Source organism: Lissotriton vulgaris, chromosome 1_1, assembly GCF_964263255.1.
Source record: "Lissotriton vulgaris chromosome 1_1, aLisVul1.2, whole genome shotgun sequence".
Lineage (NCBI taxonomy): Eukaryota > Metazoa > Chordata > Amphibia > Caudata > Salamandridae > Lissotriton > Lissotriton vulgaris.
Genome location: NC_141685.1, coordinates 992,982,498 through 993,003,398, shown reverse-complemented (window position 1 = coordinate 993,003,398; position 20,901 = coordinate 992,982,498). Strand labels below are relative to the sequence as shown.

At 46.4% G+C, this 20,901-nt stretch overlaps 1 protein-coding gene across 6 annotated transcripts in view; it reads right to left on the bottom strand.

The window, feature by feature from the left end:
* BRD4 (bromodomain containing 4) overlaps positions 1 to 20,901 on the bottom strand; it is a 1,320,550-nt gene that overhangs the window by 423,814 nt on the left and 875,835 nt on the right. For all 6 annotated transcript variants that reach the window (XM_086960824.1, XM_086960816.1, XM_086960841.1 and 3 more), the window contains one exon: positions 13,631 to 13,932. In XM_086960824.1, coding sequence (XP_086816950.1) covers positions 13,631 to 13,932 — 302 coding nt within the window. The remainder of the gene's footprint in view (positions 1 to 13,630; positions 13,933 to 20,901) is intronic.

Sequence of the window (20,901 nt, the reverse complement as noted above, 5' to 3'; positions counted from 1 at the left end):
GTCAAAATAAAAAAAACAACTTAAGAGAGGGAAGCAGAAAGAGGATAAGACTTTCTGTACTGTATTTAACTAATTTGTTCCATCGGCAGGAGTATACGTTTTTGGTGAACAGCTTCCTGGCCACCAAATTAACACTGCAAACTTCGGGAGGAAGGACGGATGCTCTCAACTGTCACCGCTCAATCTGCATGCAAGAAGTCGTAAACAGGTTGGGGTGCAGAACCCTACCCTGATGCTGTGACAACAGATCCTCCCGAAGGGGCAGCCTTGTGGGAGAATCGATGCTCAATTGGAGAAGCTTGGGATACCTGTAGGAAGCTGGCTCTGTATATACTATAACAAAGTAAGTAATAGTATGTACAAAGTCACGTGGTTCCCCAGAGGCTTTACAGAGGCTAAAGTAGATAATACCTTACTCTCTTTCGTGGTAGTGTGGTTGGTTAAGCAGTTAGGCTCACCAAAAGGTTGTGTTAAGCATTTGTTTTACACACACAGTCAAGAAAACAAATGAAGCACTTACTCAATGACTAACTCCACATCCAATGTTTGTATACAAATATTACTTTGTAACTTTTATTTTAGAACCAAGAAGAATTCAGATGCAGGTCAGGACCAGTTTAGAAACAGCAATACTGTCAGATAAAGCAGGAATTTGTTGCAAATAGTAATAAAAATAATTTACATTCGTAGAAATACAATGTGGTGTCTATTAACAGCAGCAATACTTAGCTATGTAGAAAACAGCAGGAAATATAATGTAATCCTAAGGAAGGAAAACAGTCATGCACATTAAAAGGCAAGTACATCACTTACAATCCCAGTCTTCAGAGGTTTAGACCAACACAGGTTAAGGTTAAAGTGGGGACTAAATCTGCACCACCAGAGGGACAGGGCGGCTTGGTGTAGAGGTCAAAGATGGTGCCCAGAGCCCAATGTTAGCCTATGGAGACTGGGGGCGATGGGAGATGCACGGTTTGCAGGTAAGAACCCGTGTTTTCAGGGCACAGACCTCGGGGTTTAAACAAGCACGGGGGCCAAGGCAGCACCAATTATACACCACCAGTGGCACAGGAGTGGCCGAGTGCAAAGACAGCATTGGGTGTCCAATGGAAGCAGATGGAGAAACTCTGATTCACAAAGAGGCTGTAGGCTCGGACCAGGAGGCTGGACGAAGGTGACCAACGACTGGGCAGGTAAGTTAGGAGGTTGGTGGACACCTGGTCACTGTCGGTTGGGCTCCCCAAAGTCGGGGGCTGAGAATGCATGTGCGCCTTTAGATGTCAGAGAATCTTTACTGGAGCCGGTCGTGGTCAAGGGGACCTTTTGTGCTGAGGCTGCAGGCGTCTTGGTAGGCTCCAGGAGAGGTCAGCCACCAATGGTTTTAAGGTCAGGACCACTGGGGCGACTTCGCTGCACAGGACTCAGGCCTGAGGTGTCAGGTACAGAGTGGGTAGGACACATGGATTCAGAAGGCAAGTGAGTTTTTGGTGTTGTTTTCTACATGGACAGGGCCACTGTCCTCTGGAGTTCTTGGTCTTTAGGGAAGGCCGGTAGTCCTCCCAGGATTGTGGAGATCACTGGGTCTCCAGGATGAGTCACTTCTTCGAGGGCTGCAGACAGTCTGTAGGGCTAGTGCCAATTCAGATGTTGTCTGGAGTCTTCACTGCTGCACAGCTCTTTGGTCTTCCTTCTTTAGGTAGCCAGGAATCTAAGGATCAAGGTTCGGGGGTGCTCCTAAATACTCAATTTAGGGGCGTTACAGGTACTTACCTTTATGGTGACTACATCTTTTGTATGTCCCCTCCCTCTGGGGAGGAGGCATCCCATAATCCTATTGGCTAAAAGCCTTCCATCTAACATGAATGATTTTCTAAGGATGTGTCACTTCAGTTCGGGACACCTTAGGGGTGGGTCCTGGCAGAGAGGGGAACACCTCTCCTACTTACTAATTTTCCTGCTGACCTTGCTGCCAAAAGTGGGGCTTGCCCGGTAGGGCCGGCATGTCTCCTAGCTGGAGAGGCCCTGGCTACCATAATAGAGGGCAGGAAGCCTTTGAGGCTCACTTTCCTGAATGCTGCTCCTGATTGGGGGTAGGTGAGAAGCACCTTCACTCCAAGCAGGCTTTGTTCCTGACCCACAAGAGCACAAATCTCCCACCTCAGAGGGGTCAGAAACATGTCTGAAAGCAGCAGCCTGGCCCAGACCAGTCAGCTGCACACCAGTGAGTTGGTCGTTTTTCAGAGGGTAGCTCTAAGATGCCCTCTCAGTGCATTTTACAATAAATCTAACACAGGCATCAGTGTGGGTTTATTATGATGAGACGTTTGAGATCAAACTTCCTAGCATTCAGTAAAGACACTATGGAGCTGTGGAGTTTGTAATGACATGCTCCCAGTCCATGTACTCATTATGGCTTCATTGCACTTACAATGTCTAATAATGGACTTAGACACTGTAGGGGCATATTGCTCATGCAGCAATGCTCTCAACTGTGGTATAGTGCACCCTGCCTTAGGGCTGTGCGGCCTGTTAGAGGGGTGACTTACCTATGCCAAAGGCAGTGGTTTGTAGGCATGGCACACAGGGATGTGTGCAATGTCGACTTTTCAGTTTTAGCTGCACCAAAAAACACTGTCTGCAATGGCAGTTGGGATGGGTTTGGTGATGGTCTCGGAGGGTAGCACAATACATGATGTAGCCCTTAGAGACCCTCACTCTACACAAGGCCCTTGGTACCAGCAGTACCTTTTACAAGGGACTTCTGGATGGGCTAGAGGTGTGACAATTGTGGAAACATAGGTACAGTTTTGGGAAAGAACACAGGCACTAGGAATTTCGTTAGCAGGAACCGAGGGGACATTCAAAGTGCATCAGAAATCAGGCAAAAAGGAGGAGGTAACAATGAAAAAGGGTCACTTTCCTACAATACCCGACCAGGGCTCGAAAAATTCACTCAATCGCTCGCATTTGCGAGTCAGATTAATTCAGGACCAGCTATTTTTAGGTCCTACTCGCCCTTTCTGGCGAGTAGGAATACAAACTGACACTTGACCTTTGCCTCTGAAAGCAGAGGAAATGTGACAAGATAGCAAGATTTAAAGGCATCTTTATTCAGGGGTGTGGAATTTTTTGAATAATCTACTTGGCCAAGGGACAAAATGGTACTGTGATCTACATGTCCTGTAAAATCCACTTGTCCCACCTACTCCATAAATGAATTATAAGGGCTGCCCGAGACACAACTGTCTAGTTTATGGGAAAATACGTACTTTTCCCACTGCTCGCCATATGCGCAGGATGATATCACAGTCCGCTTTATGTGAGGGCAGAATTAATGATGGATACATTTTCTCCAGGAACCAGCAGCCTCTCCTATAATATTTAGACCAGAAATCGGCCCGCCACCTTTAAACTGGGCTCAAGAACCAACACCCCTAGGCCATTCAACTCCTAAGCTGAGCACATGCACCAGTGCCTCCCTAATTTTGTCCCTCGAGCCAGAGCCCTCTAGAGCACACCCAGGGGTCTTCAGCCACCTCTAGAGCACGCACAGGAGTCTCCAGTCTATTGACAAGGCCCAGGAGTCTCCAACCCTGCAACAAAGTTAAGCAGGCTGATCTGCCACTGTATTACTCCTCTAAAACACAAGGTCAAGAAGCAAGCGTCAACGCCCCCCCCCCCCCCCCTTCCTCCGAAACACGTCCCAGGAGCAAGAATTTCCTCTAAACTAGTCACAGAGGGAGCAATGTGCATAAATAATTTACAGCTGGACAGTCTGCACTGTGCACATGTCACAGATGAGGAAGCAGGCAAGCATACTGGACCGAGAACTCACCGATGATCACAGAAAAGAGAGCTGAAGTCTACTACTCCAGCGCACAGGGTACTGGAGCCAAAAAGGAGCCAAGAGCATAAACTGCCTACTTGCACACAATCGGAAGAATATATACAGTACAACCATGATGGGAATTAATTCTCAATCTTGCAACTTTGGAAGGATTAAAAGCATAAACCACGCATCAACTCCTCCTTATTTGTGTGTGTTGTCCCTCTTGACATCACTGTAAATCCATATTAAAAAAAAAACTAAAAACTTACAAGACTCCAACAGCATTGCCCAAATGCATAATTTAACCTTTATAAGGAGGGGCAACAACTTACTTAAATTTCACAACTGAAACTACATGTGATACCACAAGCAAGGGGTGTAAATAAAGTAAATGAGTATAGAGAACTGGAGAACAGAGCCCATCCAATTAGAGACAGGTAAAAGCAGACAACCAACAACCTGCGCAAAGAAGAAAAGTTTGAGAGATATGAGGTAAGGGACAGTCCACCCCCTGCACCCAGAAGTGGGAATATGCAGCGCACACTGAGCAGGTGGAACCCTTCTCCCTGCTACCATCCGGATCAGAGGGGTCAATGGGACAGACACAAAGCTTGCGTCCCTGCACTAAGGTGAATGTGATGTGTACAGAGAGGCAAGGGGGAGGGGACCATTTCCCTGACTCCTAGAGAGGGGTTAGTATATGAGGTGTGTACAGAGAGTAGGGGAAGACCTACTTTCTCCACCCAAAAGACAGGCGCATTAAGGGGCCCATCCTGCCTGAATCAGGGATACACAGGTTAGAGAACGATGCACAAAGACTGTACATCACTGAGGGTACAATCATTTTAAGCATGATTACATTATGTACTGGGAAGAACAGATCCAACAAGCCCTTGCACGAATTGCAGGAGAGGAGAGGCAGACTGGAAAGCATCTTTCAAAAAGCGAGGAATTCTGCTGTGAGACGGTTGAATAAGTTAGTGCTAGGGAAGGCCCCTCTTATGGCTGGATTTATAGCAGTCTTTGAAACTGACTGAGGGAGGTAGCTGGTACCAGAGACGGGTTTCGGGTAGAGGCTGGAGTTGGTTCTTTGGTTAGGGCTGGTAAAAGGGAAGAGTCGGTAAACGGGGGACAGGCCAATCCCCCGAGGGTAAGGGGAGATCGCAAGATTGCGGTGCGAGTGGAGGGTCATGGAGAACGGGTCGGTGCCAAGTGAATATGGTCTGTGAAAGGAGGTGTGGCCTATGCCCCCACTGCTACAGCCGCATGACATACTGCAGGTTTAGGGTGATCCTAGCATTGGTAATGTCTGCTCCACAGCTGCATCCCTGGGAGTCCCTTAACTGCAGCCTCTTCTCTCTGCTCAGTGGCAGGGCCAGAGCAGCAGTGCTTAATTTGTGCCGGTGCTTAACACCGGCAGCTAATTAGCAGGGCCGGGTCTACACACGCTGTTGCACGTAATTGATGTACAATAATTTCCGTGCTTAGCTATTGCTACGGGACTTGCCAGTGGCACAGTGTTACTGTTGAACTCAAGTGTTAAACTACTCCTCGTCCGGAGACACTGTCTGCCAATATGACTTCCTTCACTTCTTAGAGACACCCCACTCATTCTAAAGAGCTGAGATTTTAATCCCCTGCTGCACGAAATATCCTTCATGCTCCCTAAGGCACTTGCCAGCCTTTCTAGGCGGCTGAGCGCCGAGCGCTGGTGATTCAAAGAACAGGGGGGGCAGACACCTGTTCAGAGAGAAATAGAGGCATGGAAGGAAGGAGCAGGGTCTCTGGGAATGGAAGGAATGGAAGAACCATGCGGATGGGAAAGGGTCGACCTCCGCTCCCTCCTCTTGACACGGGAGCATCTGGACCAAGAAGAATGCAGTTTTTTTTTTTTACAACAGAAAGGCACTTCATGAGAATTCATTAGTCGCAACTGGAACACACATGCAAACATTAACCTGGACATGTATAACACACTCATACAGGCAGACACACAGATACATAGATGCCCACACCCCAGACACAAATACTTCCATACACAGTCCTAAAAACTCCCACCCAAACTTAAATACTCGTGCACACACAAAGACACAACAGGCAGACACGCACTCAAAGACATATAGATAGTACCACGCACACTTACATACACTGGAGCCAAAGACAAGTAGGTGTGCCTCCAACAAAGATTTGAGCACCTGCACTTCAAATTTGACAAATATAGCACTGCAGAGCGGCTGCCTCGGTGTCTCTCTCCTGTCCCATGCTGCCAGTTCTCCTCCTCTGGTGGCTGCCCCTTTCACCCTCCCCAGCTTCAGCCCCTCCCTGAGGCCGCTCCGACAGGGAGGCACACCTATCCCCGTTCACAGGCTGCTCTCTGCCGAGCCCGTCTGGTCTGTAATTCCCAGAGCTGCCTCTCTCGCTCCACCCGGTTCTGACCCTCGGATCATTTCTTCCCTCTGAGCAGCCTGCACACTGCTCCGATCATAGCTACTGTGAGCCTGTCTCTTTCTCTGCCCCGTGACCAGCCTCTTTCTCCCGCAGCCCCAGGCAGACAGCCTCTTCTTCCTCCCACCATCCTAAGTACACCAGACAGCTTCTGTCCTCTAGGCAGCCTCAGGCCTGGTCCTCCTCTCTCGGGGGTCTGTCTCTGAGCCCCCATACTCGGCCTCTGTCTTCCAGTGTACTGGGGTCTTGTGTCTGCTGCCTCCCGCGCCCCTCTCACGGGCCCGATCTAGGTCTCCAGCCCCGGCTCCACTCTTGGGGCCCTGTGCCCGTCCATCTGCTCCTGCGCACACTGGCCTCTTCCTGCCAGCAGCTGCAGAGACAGTGCAGTTCTCTGCCTATCTCTGTGTCTCCCGCAGCTCCACTTCTGGGGCAGCGGCATCGCGCTTCCAGATCACAGAGCGAGGGAGCTGGAGGGCAGAGACCCGTGTTCAGTGATTTAATGTCTTCTTGTCCGTCGGACAAAATAGACACTAAATCTTCTTGCCCATTATAAAAATCTACATGGTTCGGGCGTCGGGCGATACGATTCCCCCACCCCTGTTTATTGCTCCAAAAGTAAATGAGCAATAAAAATGCTTTTAAATCTTGTTAACTTGTCACATTTGCTCAGCTTTCAGAGTCAGAGGTCAAGTGCATTTCAGTTCGGTTGAGGAGATTTTGTAGGTTACTAGACCTAGTCTAGTGCTTTTTTAATGATTTTTCGAGCCCTGCAGACTCTGTGCCAGTCCGGAGCCCCAAGAATGACTTGGGCCCAGTCGCTCCTGATCTTCTTGGGCACTCTGGACAGAAGTGTTATGGGCGGAAAGGAGGAGGCCTGAGCTCCGATTGAGACGTACAGCGTCTCAGTGACAGCTGCCTCGGAAAGTCCAACGTGCAAAACTGCTGACATAGTCCGTTCTCGGTGGTGAACAGAGCTAACCAATGCTCTCCCCAAAACGGAGACATTGCTCCACATCCGGATGGAGATGCCAATCATGATCTGCTGACGGCTGAAAATGTCAGCCCTGGAAGTCAGGGAACCTTCCAGGTGTTGAACCACCAAGGATATGCCACGCTGCAACAGCCATGACCAGAGACTCAAAACCTGTTGACAAAGGGTCCACAACCCCACCTGCTCTGTTTGTTGCAAGTACCACATGGAGGTGATGTTGTCCATGAACACCTGAACCAGCTTTCCCTTGATGGAAGAAAGAAAAGCTTTAAATTCAATCTGATTGCTTGGAGCTTCAACAGGTTGATGTGGAATCCAGATCCTGTACAAGCCCAGAGTCCTCTGACCTCTTCCAGCTGGCCGCCTCATCCCAGAAGTAAAGCATCTGTCACTACTGTGAGATCTGGCTGGGGAAGGGAGAGGGGTCTTCCGCTGACCCAATAACAGTTTGTTAACCACCACTGTAGACATTTCACAGTTACCTCCAAGATCTGGGCCATGTCCCTTTAGGTCCAAGTGCCGAGCCGGCATATGCCATCTGGCATGTGTCACTAGCAGGAGGTCATGAGGCCCAGCAGCCTCAGTCAGTGTGACCGTAATCCAGGTTAGAGGCTGAAACATCAGTGGTATAGCCTGAATATCCTGGACTTGCCACTCAGGAGGAAATGCCCAAAACTGCACTGTTTCAAGAACAGCTCAGATGAAAGGAAGCGTCTGGGAGGGAGTCAGGTGTGACTTCAGCACATTGATAGTGAACCCCAGGGAAAGTAGGAGGTTCGCGGTAGTCTGGAGGTGGGAGACAACAGCCTGGGTAGGGCTTGCCTTCAACAGCCAGTCGTTGAGATAAGGGAAGACTGGCACTTCCTGATCTGCACAGATGAGCTGCGCCCACCTCCATCCCCTTGGTAAACACCCGAGGAGTGCTGGTGAGACGAAAGAGGAGCACTGTGAACTGAAAGTGCTCATTATCTTCTATGAACCACAGGTAACGCCGATGAGCAGGCAAGAAGAGAATGGGAAAATAGACGTCCTGCAAGGCCAACACTACCATCCAGCCTCCGGGTCTAGGGCAGTGAGCATCTTGAACATTTCCTTTTCGAGGAAGTAGTTGAGGGCTTGCAGATCTAGGCTAGGACGAAGGCCCTTGTCCTTTTTCGGGACCAGAAAGTAGCAGGAATAGCAACCACAGCTCCCTTGACCAAGATCGTCTTGACTTCCACCTGAATCAAGTTCAGGTGATCCTACATCAGTCGGTCATAAGAAATAGGCATGTAGGGAGGGGTGGAGTGAGGGAGTGATCCCTTCGAACTATCTGCAGAACCCACCTGTCCGACGTGATGTTTCGCCAGTGGTGGTGGCGGTGATGCTTGATCCTGCCGCCAACTGGTCGCCCATGATCTTGAAAGGCTGGACTAGGAAAGTTTAAAGGCAGCAGGGTGAGGAGTGGACTGACCAGACCGCTGGCTGCCTGAGCCATGGGGTGGAAAGGAGTCGCACCCACAGCCACATAAAGGTTGCTGTACTTACGCAGTCTTGTGGGTGTGATAGGGCTGGCATCCCTTCTGTGTCCATGAAAGGGGTGAAAGGCAGACAAGGAACAGGTGGCCACTGAGAGGCCCAAGGTCTTGGCCGTTACCCATGAGTCCTTAGAGCGCTCCCAGGCAATGTCCGTCTTGTCTCAAAAGAGACCGGTGCCATCAAAGGCCATGTCCATAAGGGAAGACTGGAAATCCCCAGGAAAGCAAGAGGTTCTCAGCCAGGCACCATCAATGACATCGCTCTGCCCAGCGAGTGAGTCGTTTCCAGCCCACAACAAACAGATTAAACTTGCTGCATCGCTCCCATCTGATATTGCTTGGGAGAGAATAGCCTGTGCCTGACCTGTGGCACCACTTGTGCTACTGTTTACCACAAGGAGTGGAAGTAGCAGCCCAATAGGCATGCGGTGTTCACTGCCTGCAATGCAAGGCTGGCAGAAGAAAATTGTTTCCTGCTCCAACTATCCAGCCTCTTGGATTCCCTGTCAGGAGCGGAAGAGAACGAGCCTTGTGAGGTTGAGACTTAGACAATCAAGCTCTCATGGGTAGGGTGGTTGGTGAGAAAGTTTGGATTGCCTGGTGCAGGGCAATGGTGGAGGACTATGGTCCTATTCACAGGAGCCCCAGTGCTGGGCTTGGAGCAGGGTCCCAAAAGGAAATCAGTCAAGGCCTGTTGAAAGGTAGGAGGTGTTTTGAGGAGAAGACACCAGGCTGCAGGACTTCTGTCAAGATGTTAGTCTCGACTTCCATCAAAGGGAGCTGTAGGTCCAGGACCTCAGCTGCCCTTCTCACCACCATAGCATATGAAGTTACCTCCTCAGTAGCCACGGTAGGGGGAGAAAGCAGGCCAGAATCTGGAGAAGTTACCAGTCCACTGGCCTCATCCAATTCCTCAGATCAGTCCATTTCGTGCTCGGGCTGGTCTTGTAAAGGGTCCAGCGACCCCTCACTATTTTCATTCATTCCTAGCCCTTCAAAATAAGGCTGAGGAACCAACTTAGGACCCAAGGTTGGCCTCTGCGCTGGAATCAGCGTCGGTAAGGGCCAATCTGGCTCATTCGGGATAAGAATGTGGCTGGTGCCGGCAGTGTTGGGAGTCTCGGCGCTGGGAAAGGGCACAGTGATACTAGCGGCGACGGCCCAGATCTACTACCAGATCCATTGGGGGCGTCAGCACCAGAATCCGATGGAGCTCCTCTGGGTCCCGAAGGCGTGTCAGGAGGGTCAGGTCACTCAAATAAGGTACATGTGTCAAAATTCTTTAAGCTGGGCGAGGGTCACTTCGGCTTCTGGAAAGGCAGGGAAGCGCTGAGCCAAACCACGTGCAGTTTCCGAAGAACGAGGCCTAGAGTATCAAGACTCCTCCTTCACATTGTTTGACGGACGGGGAGAAGTTGAAGCATGGTTCGACATCTTGTGTTTCTTTTCCCTTTTACCTGACTGACAGGATGACTGTGGGAGGACGAGGAGGTGGTGCCCAGACCTTTATCTCGACCGAGAACGAGACCTCAGGGGAGAATGGTGTGGTGCTGAGTGCCAGGCCACAAACAGCTTTAAGGACTACCCTCTCAAAGCTTTCAGAGCCTTGGCCCAAAAGGCAGAGCAAGTCTTTAAGTCATGGCCGTACTCCAGAGACAAATTGAGTGTGGATCTGTCACTGACATGGCGCCATGGAAGGCGTCGCACGGTCTGAATACAGAAATATTCTTCGACATGTTTGGAAAAACCTACACACCAAAAGTCATTGACAAAATGTTTTAAAAAAAGCCTCTAAAAAGTGACAGAGGGTAGCTCTCTTCAAAAATATGTGCTAGCTGGCATAGTAAAGAACTGACGTCAGACAGCCGGGGTGGTGCCTATATAGGTAACGCAGATGTCACTTCCGGCACAAACAACTTCACACAGAGTCGACTGGTGCCACCTATTAGCATGCAAGGTTATTGCTCAAGAGAAAGTCATCCAGATCCAACCTGACGCCTGGGAAATTCAAAGGTAAGGAATCTGCGGCTAGATGTCTATCCAATATATGGCATTATTTCTGTACCCCTTCTTTATTTCATGCTCAGGCTCTAAAATGTTTGGTGTTTTACTTTTACCTTGATGTTTTGGGGGCACTCATTACTAGGTCTCTACACACCTAAGGGTTTGTGACTGAGTGTGTAGCAATCTCCTTCTTGACAGATCTTTTAGTTTAGCATGATTTGATCTCGACTTTGACTGTTCTTAATTTCTTCATGGCATTAGTAAGCTTGCAGCTTTTTCTTCAAGGTTTAGTGCATCTCCTTTTCAAGCTTAAACATGTTCTGAAGTTGAGTTGATGCTCTTAGATTTTGGACCAATTCAGAGCTAAGAGTTGCTCTCTATATGACCTATTTTGCACTGGATTTTGGAATTCGCCACCTACAATATTTCACCCCTGTGTACTACGGTTTATGGCTTAAAAAGCAAACCTGGTGCTGAATAAGGATCCTACCATGCAGTACTTCAAAGTTATAGTCTCTTGGGAGACAGAACATGAATACCAGGTGTTTAAAGTTATGGGCAAACTTTCTGTGGCAGCTGGGTCAGAACCTGAACATCGTAATCTTTCTCCACAATGGCGTCAAAGAATCTCAAGGATGCAACGCTCTAATATTTAACATTCTCATGCCTCTTTGAAAAAACCTGAATCCTCAATCCAGTGTCAACTTAATTTTGTGATCTGAAAAAGTTCCAGTGATTCAATGTACAGTCAGCGATTTCTCAGGAGCGCTCTAATCACTTTCGAACACACTGGTGGAAAAATAATCTAAAATGGAGGTTACATTAGAGGGCATGGTGGGCTGACAGTTGACTTCTTAGTGAGTCATGCAGACTGTCCAGGTTGGAGCCCAACAGAAACACTTTTTTAAGTCAACATCTTCAGACTCAAACACTAAATGCACAGTATGTGAACCTACACTAGTTTCAATACAAAACAATGATGCTCTTCACTTGTGATTGAAGGCCCCTTTCCTGCCTGAGGAAAGGTAATGGCATTCTAAACTCTGCATCATATGTATAGTTTATGACAAAGCTTGTTTATTTGCAACAGTTATAAACAAAGCTATTTAACCACAACAAAATTGCAATACCTAGGCCTTCTTTAAAATAATTTTAGAATGGCATCTGTGCGGTATTAGACAGTATTTTCTCAATTCGATTTAGCTATGCAATCGTAATAACTTGAAATTCTACCTTTTTTTCTCCACAGTAATAAACAAGTGTAACTGCAAGCTTATTAGCACACTTCTGATAAATACCATTTTATTTGGCAACACATTTCTTTTCTGTGGCATATGTATGTGAAATCATACACCTGTACACACACACTAGTGTGTGTCCATGATGAGTGTGATTTAGTTCAAAGTACCTGGTGCTGAATAAGGATCCTACCATGCAGTACTTCAAGAATAGCTCCTGGAATACAAAAGGTCGAGTGGTGAGTTCTTGGGCAAAGTGTCAGTAGCAATGAGGGGTTTCATGGACTGGCTAGCAATGTGCAGGAAGAGCACTGAAAGAGACCATGTTACTCCTGCCATTGGGTCATTATCTCACACTATGCAATCATTGCATTTCTAGTTCCACATTCTCAGTCAAAGACTTGCTTGTTGTATAGATTCAGGAGTTAGTAATCTTTGTGAATGAACAGGCTGAAGAAACCATTATCAATGAAACCCCAATTTGATGAAACATCAAGTTGGAATAAATACTAAGCTGATTAATTCCTGAAAGGACAGAACACTGAACCCTTATGCAGAGCTCTAAAAGTAAATATTCCTGAAAAGGCTAAAATCTTAAACATTTGCTAAAACAAATCAATGTAAACACAGTGCAAGTGCAACAAGATAAGTACTGGAAATATTTCAGAAGCAGTTATTGTGGGGGGCATGGAAGGGAGGCATCATGGGCGTGTGGATAAAGAAGGGTGACTGATAAAAACAAAGTGTAGATTTAAGGACAGCCATCACAACAAAAAGTAGATGAGTGTTCAGGAATTCTATTATGGAGCTGAAAATATTTTAGAGGTTCAAATTCCTGTCTGCATCCAGACTAGCCTAAAAGAAACTACAATTGCAGCCTAATAGGTTGAAAAAAACTTCAAAATTGGTGTTGGATTCTAGTTCAGTGGTACTTGTAATGACCTGCTAAGCTCCTCCCTTTCTTTTCCCTCACTCTCTCTCTCTAGTCACAAAACTGTTGAAGATGGTACCAGTAGCATAGGTTTTACAGAATCTTCCACTCCTGCTTTGAATTACAAATCTCTGGGAGCGGGAGGATTCAACTTTTTGGGGATAACACCAGTATTTAAGTGAATGGATATGACCAGAAGTGGGTCCTCCTGGTGCCACTGGAATCACACTGCATTCGACTGAGTGGCCCAAAAAGGGAAATCCAGTCAATGGTTGTTTGTGTTCTGGTTTGCCAGTTCGAGCTAGACTGTTCCTACTGGAGCAGGACCAAGGTAAAATTGCATGTGTTACGGCCTAATCGGATGTGGCATGGTGGGGAAAAAAGTACAATGGACTCTGATGCAGTTCAGCGTAATTTTCAATGGCCCACATTAACTTGGGCATGCCATCCATCACTTTTTGAATTCTTAATTGTAACATATCCACTTATACTTAATGTAATTTCTTAACAGCTTCTGCTTTTAACGAACCCTTTGCTAATGGGTGTACGTTTTTCAAGACTAACATTTGCAATTTACTTTTTATGTAGAGATTGAGCTGTTTTATTTAAACATGGTTAGAAATGCTCTTTACTAATCTATGACAGATTTAAAAGGCTCAGTTATCAAACAGATACCTTGGGGTTTCCTTTTCTTTCGCAAACACGATGTGACATATCTCTCCAACTCCCGTAGTGTGGAAGGTTTTAAAGTCTCAAAATCAATTTCAATTTCGTCAGGATTAGAGTTCTTCAAGGATGGTTCTCTCGACTGAATAATATGAACCACCCGCCCAAGCTTCTCCCCTGGCAGTTTATTAATATCCAGGCTCAGTTGTCGTTTCTCCTCATATGACATGGGTTTACACTTCTCCTCTTCTTCAGATTCGTAGGCAGGAGGTGGCTTGGTATTTTTTACTGGCATCGGCTCCTTTTTACAACTGAAAGGGGGAATAAAAAACAAGTTATATGTAATAGTAGAAAAGTAAGAATGGTGAGACATTACTACTTCCACTTTATGGTTAAACTACTATGGGATAATACAACAAATGGTTTATTTTGCAGCTACTCATGACACAGTTAAGCACTGTAGAGGGTTTACACTGGATATAATGGGGGCTTTGTTTGAAGTCTCAAGAGAACTATAGCACCCGGAAATAAAACTGTGCAATATCAGGCCACACATTTTACTCCTACAAAGAACCATCTGACCAGAGTCCATAAAACATGCTGTTTCATTATGAAGCCATTCAAAATCTTGGACAGCATGAAAAGCATTACTGCTGCAAAACCTTTAGAGGAGGAACACAAACCCCCTTAAACTAACCTAGTATTCCTCTACAACATTTCAGAGGGTGACGGAGCATCCCTTGCAACTGTCAAGTGACACACCTGCACAAATGTATGTAAAGAGATACATGGGTAACAAATAGTCAATAAAATAGATAATTGCAGTCTATTGAAATATTTATGCAGCGATGCATTGGCCAGGCTTTAATGATCTATGTTGAGAAGGACCTTCTGCTCTGGGCCAGATCCGTAGAACAGCATCTACTACAGTCTATGAGCCAAGGTACAGGTAACAAATATGTTAAGGAGGTTTTAAATGCACGAACAAGAAAGTAGTCTCTAAAATATACTCAGGGGTACCCTTTTTGTAAAATTAAAGGATAGAGCGGTGCTAAGTGTATTAAATGCCATGGTCTGAGGTCAATGTGGGGGATTGCTGAACATGCTTCAGAAAATGAAATTTTGAGGAAACAGGGTACTAGTAACTCCACGGTTCTAATATGCCCACAGGCATTACCAAATTATTAACCACTAGGAAACAGATGAAAAAAAACAAGCATTGGGATAGCCAATAGGTCTAGCTTTTGGGACCTTCTAAGTATTTAATTATGCAGCACAAGATCCTTGGTGCAACCAACAACTGTTGCGTGGCTAAACACTTATAAGGTCCCAAAGGCGAGACCTATTGGCTATGTGTGTGGTTGTGCCTGCGTGTGGTTGTGCCTGTGTGTGGTTGTGCCTGCGTGTGGTTGTGCCTGCGTGTGTGGTTGTGCCTGCGTGTGTGGTTGTGCCTGCGTGTGTGGTTGTGCCTGCGTGTGTGGTTGTGCCTGCGTGTGTGGTTGTGCCTGCGTGTGTGGTTGTGCGCGTGTGTGGTTGTGCCTGCGTGTGGTTGTGCCTGCGTGTGGTTGTGCCTGCGTGTGGTTGTGCCTGCGTGTGGTTGTGGGTGTGTGTGGTTGTGGGTGTGTGTGGTTGCGGGTGTGTGGTTGCGGGTGTGTGGTTGCGGGTGTGTGGTTGCGGGTGTGTGGTTGCGGGTGTGTGGTTGCGGGTGTGTGGTTGCGGGTGTGTGGTTGCGGGTGTGTGGTTGCGGGTGTGTGGTTGCGGGTGTGTGGTTGGGTGTGTGTGGTTGCGGGTGTGCGGGCGGGTGTGCGGGCGGGCGGGTGTGCAGTTGGGTGTGCAATTGGGTGTGCAGTTGGGTGTGCATTTGAGTCGGTGTGGATGTGGTTGTGTGTGGTTGAGTCGGTGTGGATGTGGTTGTGTGTGTGGTTGTGTGATCGTGTGTGTGTGGTCGTGTGTGTGTGGTTGTTTGTGTGTGGTTGTGTGTGTGTGTGGTTGTGTGTACGGTTGTGTGTGTGTGGTTGTGTGTGCGGTTATGTGTGTGTGGTTGTGGTTGTGTGGTTGTGTGTGTGTGTGTGTGTGTGTGTGTGTGTGTTTGTGTGTGTTTGTGTGTGGGTGTGTGTGTGTGTACTTGTGTGCATGAGAGAGAGAAAGAGTATGCATTTATGTGTACTTTGTAATTTGGGGAAAAACAACCTTACCCGTGTGGTAAAGTACCACGTTGTAAATGTAACTTTAGAATAGGCTGATGGTTCTAACCTGCGTAGTAAATACTTTGAGGTAAAAGGGCTGCATAGTCAAATTAGGGCTGTAAAGGTGACAAACCATCAGGGACATCCCAACCCTGCTCTAACTTATTTAAGAGGTAAAGACACACCTCTTTAAAGAACACTATCACCATGTATTAACAGTATACTTTTGCTCCCAGAAACTACCTGCCTCTCCAATGACTTGTTAAATTAGTACTTGTTCTTGACCCGCTTCAGTACTCCATGCCTTTTTCGTAGGTTTGTGCTATACTAACACATGCATAAAAACATACTCTGCATAGCGGTATGGATTCTATTAGAAAACCTGTCTTTGGTGGCCTTGTGCAACGGTTCAATCCCTGGTTTTAACAGTTGCGATAGAAGGAAAATGCTACTTACCAGTATGCATCTGTTCTAGGCATTTAGAGCTGCAGATCCACACACTGTGCATAGATCGTCATCTGGTCTTGGGCCCGGATGTTTGCACTTGTTTTTGTCTTGTAAAAGTCTTTGGAAGTCACAAGATAGGTGACTCCTTTGGATGATAGTGCACATGGGCATCAGCTTTATCTTCAGATTGTTTTTCGCCAAAAGGGAAATTATGGAGTTTTGTGGGAAACAGAAAAGATGTCCCTTGTATGCTGTATCTAAATAAGAGAATACTGAAACAGATAAAGGTAGCCGGGGAGGTGGGTGGGCGTATGTGGATCTGCAGCTCTACATGCCAAGAACAGATGCACTAGTAAGTAGCATTTTCAGTTCGAGGCATATGAGCTGCAGATCACACACTGTGCATAGATTGTAAAGCAGTACCCGTCTTTAGCGGCAACCACATGTATCTGTTGCAGTAGTTCGAAATAGTGGTTTGAGTACAGCTTGGCCTACAGTAGTTTGTTGTCTTTTTTGCGCATCTACACAATAGTGATTTGTGAATGTGAGCGGTGTAGACCATGTAGCTGCTTTGCAGATGTCATCTAAGGGAATGTTCCCTAGAAATGCCATTGAAGCCCCTGTCTTGCAGGTAGGGTGGACTTTAGGAGGAATAGATAATGTACGTTTCGCCTTGTGATAGCAAATTTGTATACATCTGACAATCCACCTTGCAATTCCAGATTGTGATATGAGGTTGCCTTTATGTGGTGGTGAGGAGGACATGAAAAGTTGTTTTGTTTTACGAATAGGTTTTGTTCCTTCAATGTAATAAACGAGTGCTCTTTTTACGTCTAGAGTTTGAAGAGCTCTTTCTGCGACTGTTTGTAGTTTTGAGAAGAACACTGGCAACTCTACAGACTGATTTTGAGGTGAAATGGAGAAATAACCTGAGGGAGGACTTTTGGATTGGTTTTGAGAACCACTTTGTTATGATGGAGTTGTAAAAATGGTTCTTGAATAGTGAGTGCTTTTAGCTCACTGACTCTTCTAAGGGAAAGAATGGCCACAAGGAAAGCGATTTCCATGTAAGAAATTGTAATTCACATTTATGCAGAGGTTTGAATGGAGGGCCCATTAATCTTGTGAGAACAATGTTCAAATTCCACACGGTGAGGATGGTACCCTGGGAGGAATTATTCTTTTGGGACCTTCCATAAATGCTTTGATGGCAGGTAATCTGAATACTGATAAGCGTTGCCTATTCTGTAAGTAGGCTGCTATGGCAGCTAGATGTAAAGTAATAGATGTGTATGCTGGATTAGACATTTGAAAATGTAATAGATAACATATGATGTGTTGAATAGACTCTTCTAATGGATTGATATTGTTGTTGCAGTATATCACAAATCTTTTCCACTTGGCTGCATAGTAGGCTCCAGTGGTGGGGAGTCTAGCTTATTTGAGAACGTTCATACAGTCAAGGGGAAGGTTAAGGTAACCAAATTCTAAGACTCCAGGAGCCAGATTGCTAGGTTGATCAGAGCTGGGTCCGGGTGTCTGATCTCTCCATGGTTCTGTGTTAAGAGGCATGGGGAGAGGTGTAGTTATTGGTGCAGGACTACTGATAGTTCCAGCAATATTCTGTACCACAGTTGTCTGGCCCATGTTGGAGCAACTAGGATAAGTGTAAGTGAGTGTTGCTGCAGTTTGCGCACCACCAGTGGAATGAGTGGGAGAGGCGAAAACCGTACGCAAATCTGCCTGACTAATTCATCCATATCGCATTGCCTTTGGACAGTGGGTGTGGATATCTGGCGGCGAAGCTTGGGCATTTTGCGTTTTCGTGTGTGGCGAAGAGATCTACCTCTGGTTGTCCCCACATATGGTTGAAGAACTTGTAGATGAAGTACCCACTTGTGAATCTGTTGCGTTTGACGACTTAACAGATCTGCTATATTGTTCTGGACTCCTGGAACGTGTTGAGCTAGGAGAAAAATGTTCTGGGGTATAGCCCATCTCCATATGCTTTGTGCTAGTTGGGAGAGCGGTAGGGAGTGTGTCCCGCCTTGTTTCTGTATGTAGTACATTGCTGTCATGTTGTCGGTGCAGACTAGGACAGCTTTGCCTGATATTTGTTTTTCAAATTACTTTAATGCTAGTAATATAGGTAGTAACTTCAGGTGATTGATGTGGAGTAACCATTGTTGAGGCGTCCACTTGCCCTGTACAGTGTGATGTAATTGATGAGCTCCCCAGCCAGAGAGAGATGTGTCTGCTGTTAGTACAATCTGTGGAATGGGCTAAATGAACGGTCGCCCCCTTGGAAAGGTTTTGGGTGTTCCACCATTGCAGAGAACGATGTGTGCGGCCGTCCACCAACACCAGATCTGTAAGCTGACCTTGAGCCTGGTTCCACTGAGGTGCTAAGCATTCATGTAGAGGACGCATCTGGAGTCTTGCGTGAGGTATTCTAAATATGCAAGAGGCCATCACCCCTATTAACTGCATGAATACTCGAGCTGGAAGAAAGTGTTGCGGTTGAAATTTGTTTATGAGGCTTTGCATGCTTGCTATCTTGGGAGGACAGGGATATGCAAGTGCTTTAGAAGTGTTGATTGTGGTACCTAGGTACTGTTGTATGTGGGATGGTTTAGGTGAGACTTTGCAAGGTTTATGGTAAACCCCAAGTTGTGTAATAGTTGGATTGTAGCTGATGTACACACTGGCTGTACGAGTTGGCTTTTATGAGCCAGTCGTCTAGGTATGGGAAGACGTGAATTTGCGGTCTTCTCAGGTGAGCTGAAACCAACAATGGTACTGTTTGGGAACAGAGGAGTTTTAGCAACTGTAATAGTGCCAATGTCGTGTACCTGATCACCTGTCCCTGCAAACTTGAATATGTAGGAATGACAAGCAGAGCAGTAAAGATCAGGATAGGCGAACATAAAAGCACTATAAAATGCAGAAAATCAAGCACAAAACTCACTAACCATTTTTTGGAAAAAGAACCATAAACCTGAGGAAATTTCATGGACTGTGATAGAACAAGTCAGCAACGAAAATTTTCTCCTAGAAAAAGAACAAAGATGGGTGTTTCGCATCCAATCCGACAAAACTGGTCTGAACGATGACATACCCTGGGGACAGCTATAATGAACTCATCTCGTCAATAAGAGACAACCCAGAAATCTGGTCAAAACCACCTGACCAGTGGGTCAATACTCTCCCCTCCCGCCCCGTAAAAACTCATTAGAATGGCATCCGTCATTTTTTGCCCTCTGTATATATTTTTATGACCCCACTAATGATTTCCTTAGATCCTGATTGATTTCTGAGTAATTACCAGACCCCCAAATGTGGCCGATAAACATAGAAAATCCCATGTTTTGCCTTGGAATGAAAATGGTAGAAAGACTTCCTATCTTTCTACCCTACTGTGCCGAAAAGCGGCAGCCATCTTGGGTGAGCGCACTAGCTTTTCCAAAGTTGCCGTGCACGCACGCGGATGACAATGCGGAAATGAAGTGCTTTTAACGATGCCAGACACACGAGACCTGCAGTCCTCGGAGCAGCACGGGGGAAGGAATAAGGAAACGTTCTCCTGCCGGTGATGCAAGTAATAGACTCTGACCTCGAGTCTTTAACAAATGGGTCACAGGGGCTAGTAACATCACGGATGCGATCCGTAAATGACATACAGTGCGGTTTTATTTTGCAGTCAACCGCGCTGAACACCCTTCGCCTGCAAGCTCATGGGGCATTGAAAACTAATGAAAAGAGTACGTATAATGCCATTTCAAAGGTTATAGTCAATATAACCATTGTTTTTAACCGCAAACGAGGGTTTCCTGTACTTCTTCCATTTAGATTGTGTGTTTGAGTGCATTGAGTCGCGATTGTTTGTATGTGTGATGAGACATACGTGAACCCCATCATCACGAGGGTTCCATAGCATACATCTGGTGATAATAACCAGTTATGATAGGTGTACTGATTTTGCCTATTTTATTACAAAAGGTAAAACAATCGCCTTTTATGAACAAGGCGCTTTCTTACCATTATGTTACATGACCACATGAATATTTTGTGTCACCAGTCGAATTGATGTGTAAATCATGCATTTATGTTGGTTTCTCCCTCTCTTTTTCTCCTTTTCCTTTGCAGAGACCGCAATAGGTCAATATTTTTGGTATTCATTGTAAATTACCATGCTTCACACGGGCCAGTTCATGCCCTGAAGCCCAAACAGTCAGCCTATTTTTGCTGCATTGTTTGTAGGACAGTAGGCATACTTCTGTAGAACTGAGCTATTAGTAGTAGGGATCACTATACGGTCCTGATGAGTAAGCAGTAGGGGACTGCTTACGAAACATGTCAACTAGGTAGCAAGCTATTGCTCTACCTCACAATCCCCTTTTTAACGTTCCCAGCTAGAGAAGTGAATAAAATATATTTTTCTACTAAGCCAGGGAATTTTTAACTTTTTTGTATCTTTTCTTGCACTCACTTGTTAGGTCCCTACACTTTCACTGACACCCCTACACCTACACATAGCCTCTGTCACAACTCAAGTGCTCCCGCGTAGTTCGTTTGGTCGCAGCACGCCCCACCCCGTTATAGGGACGGGAAGACCCCTATGATGAAGCATGACACTAAAGGACATTT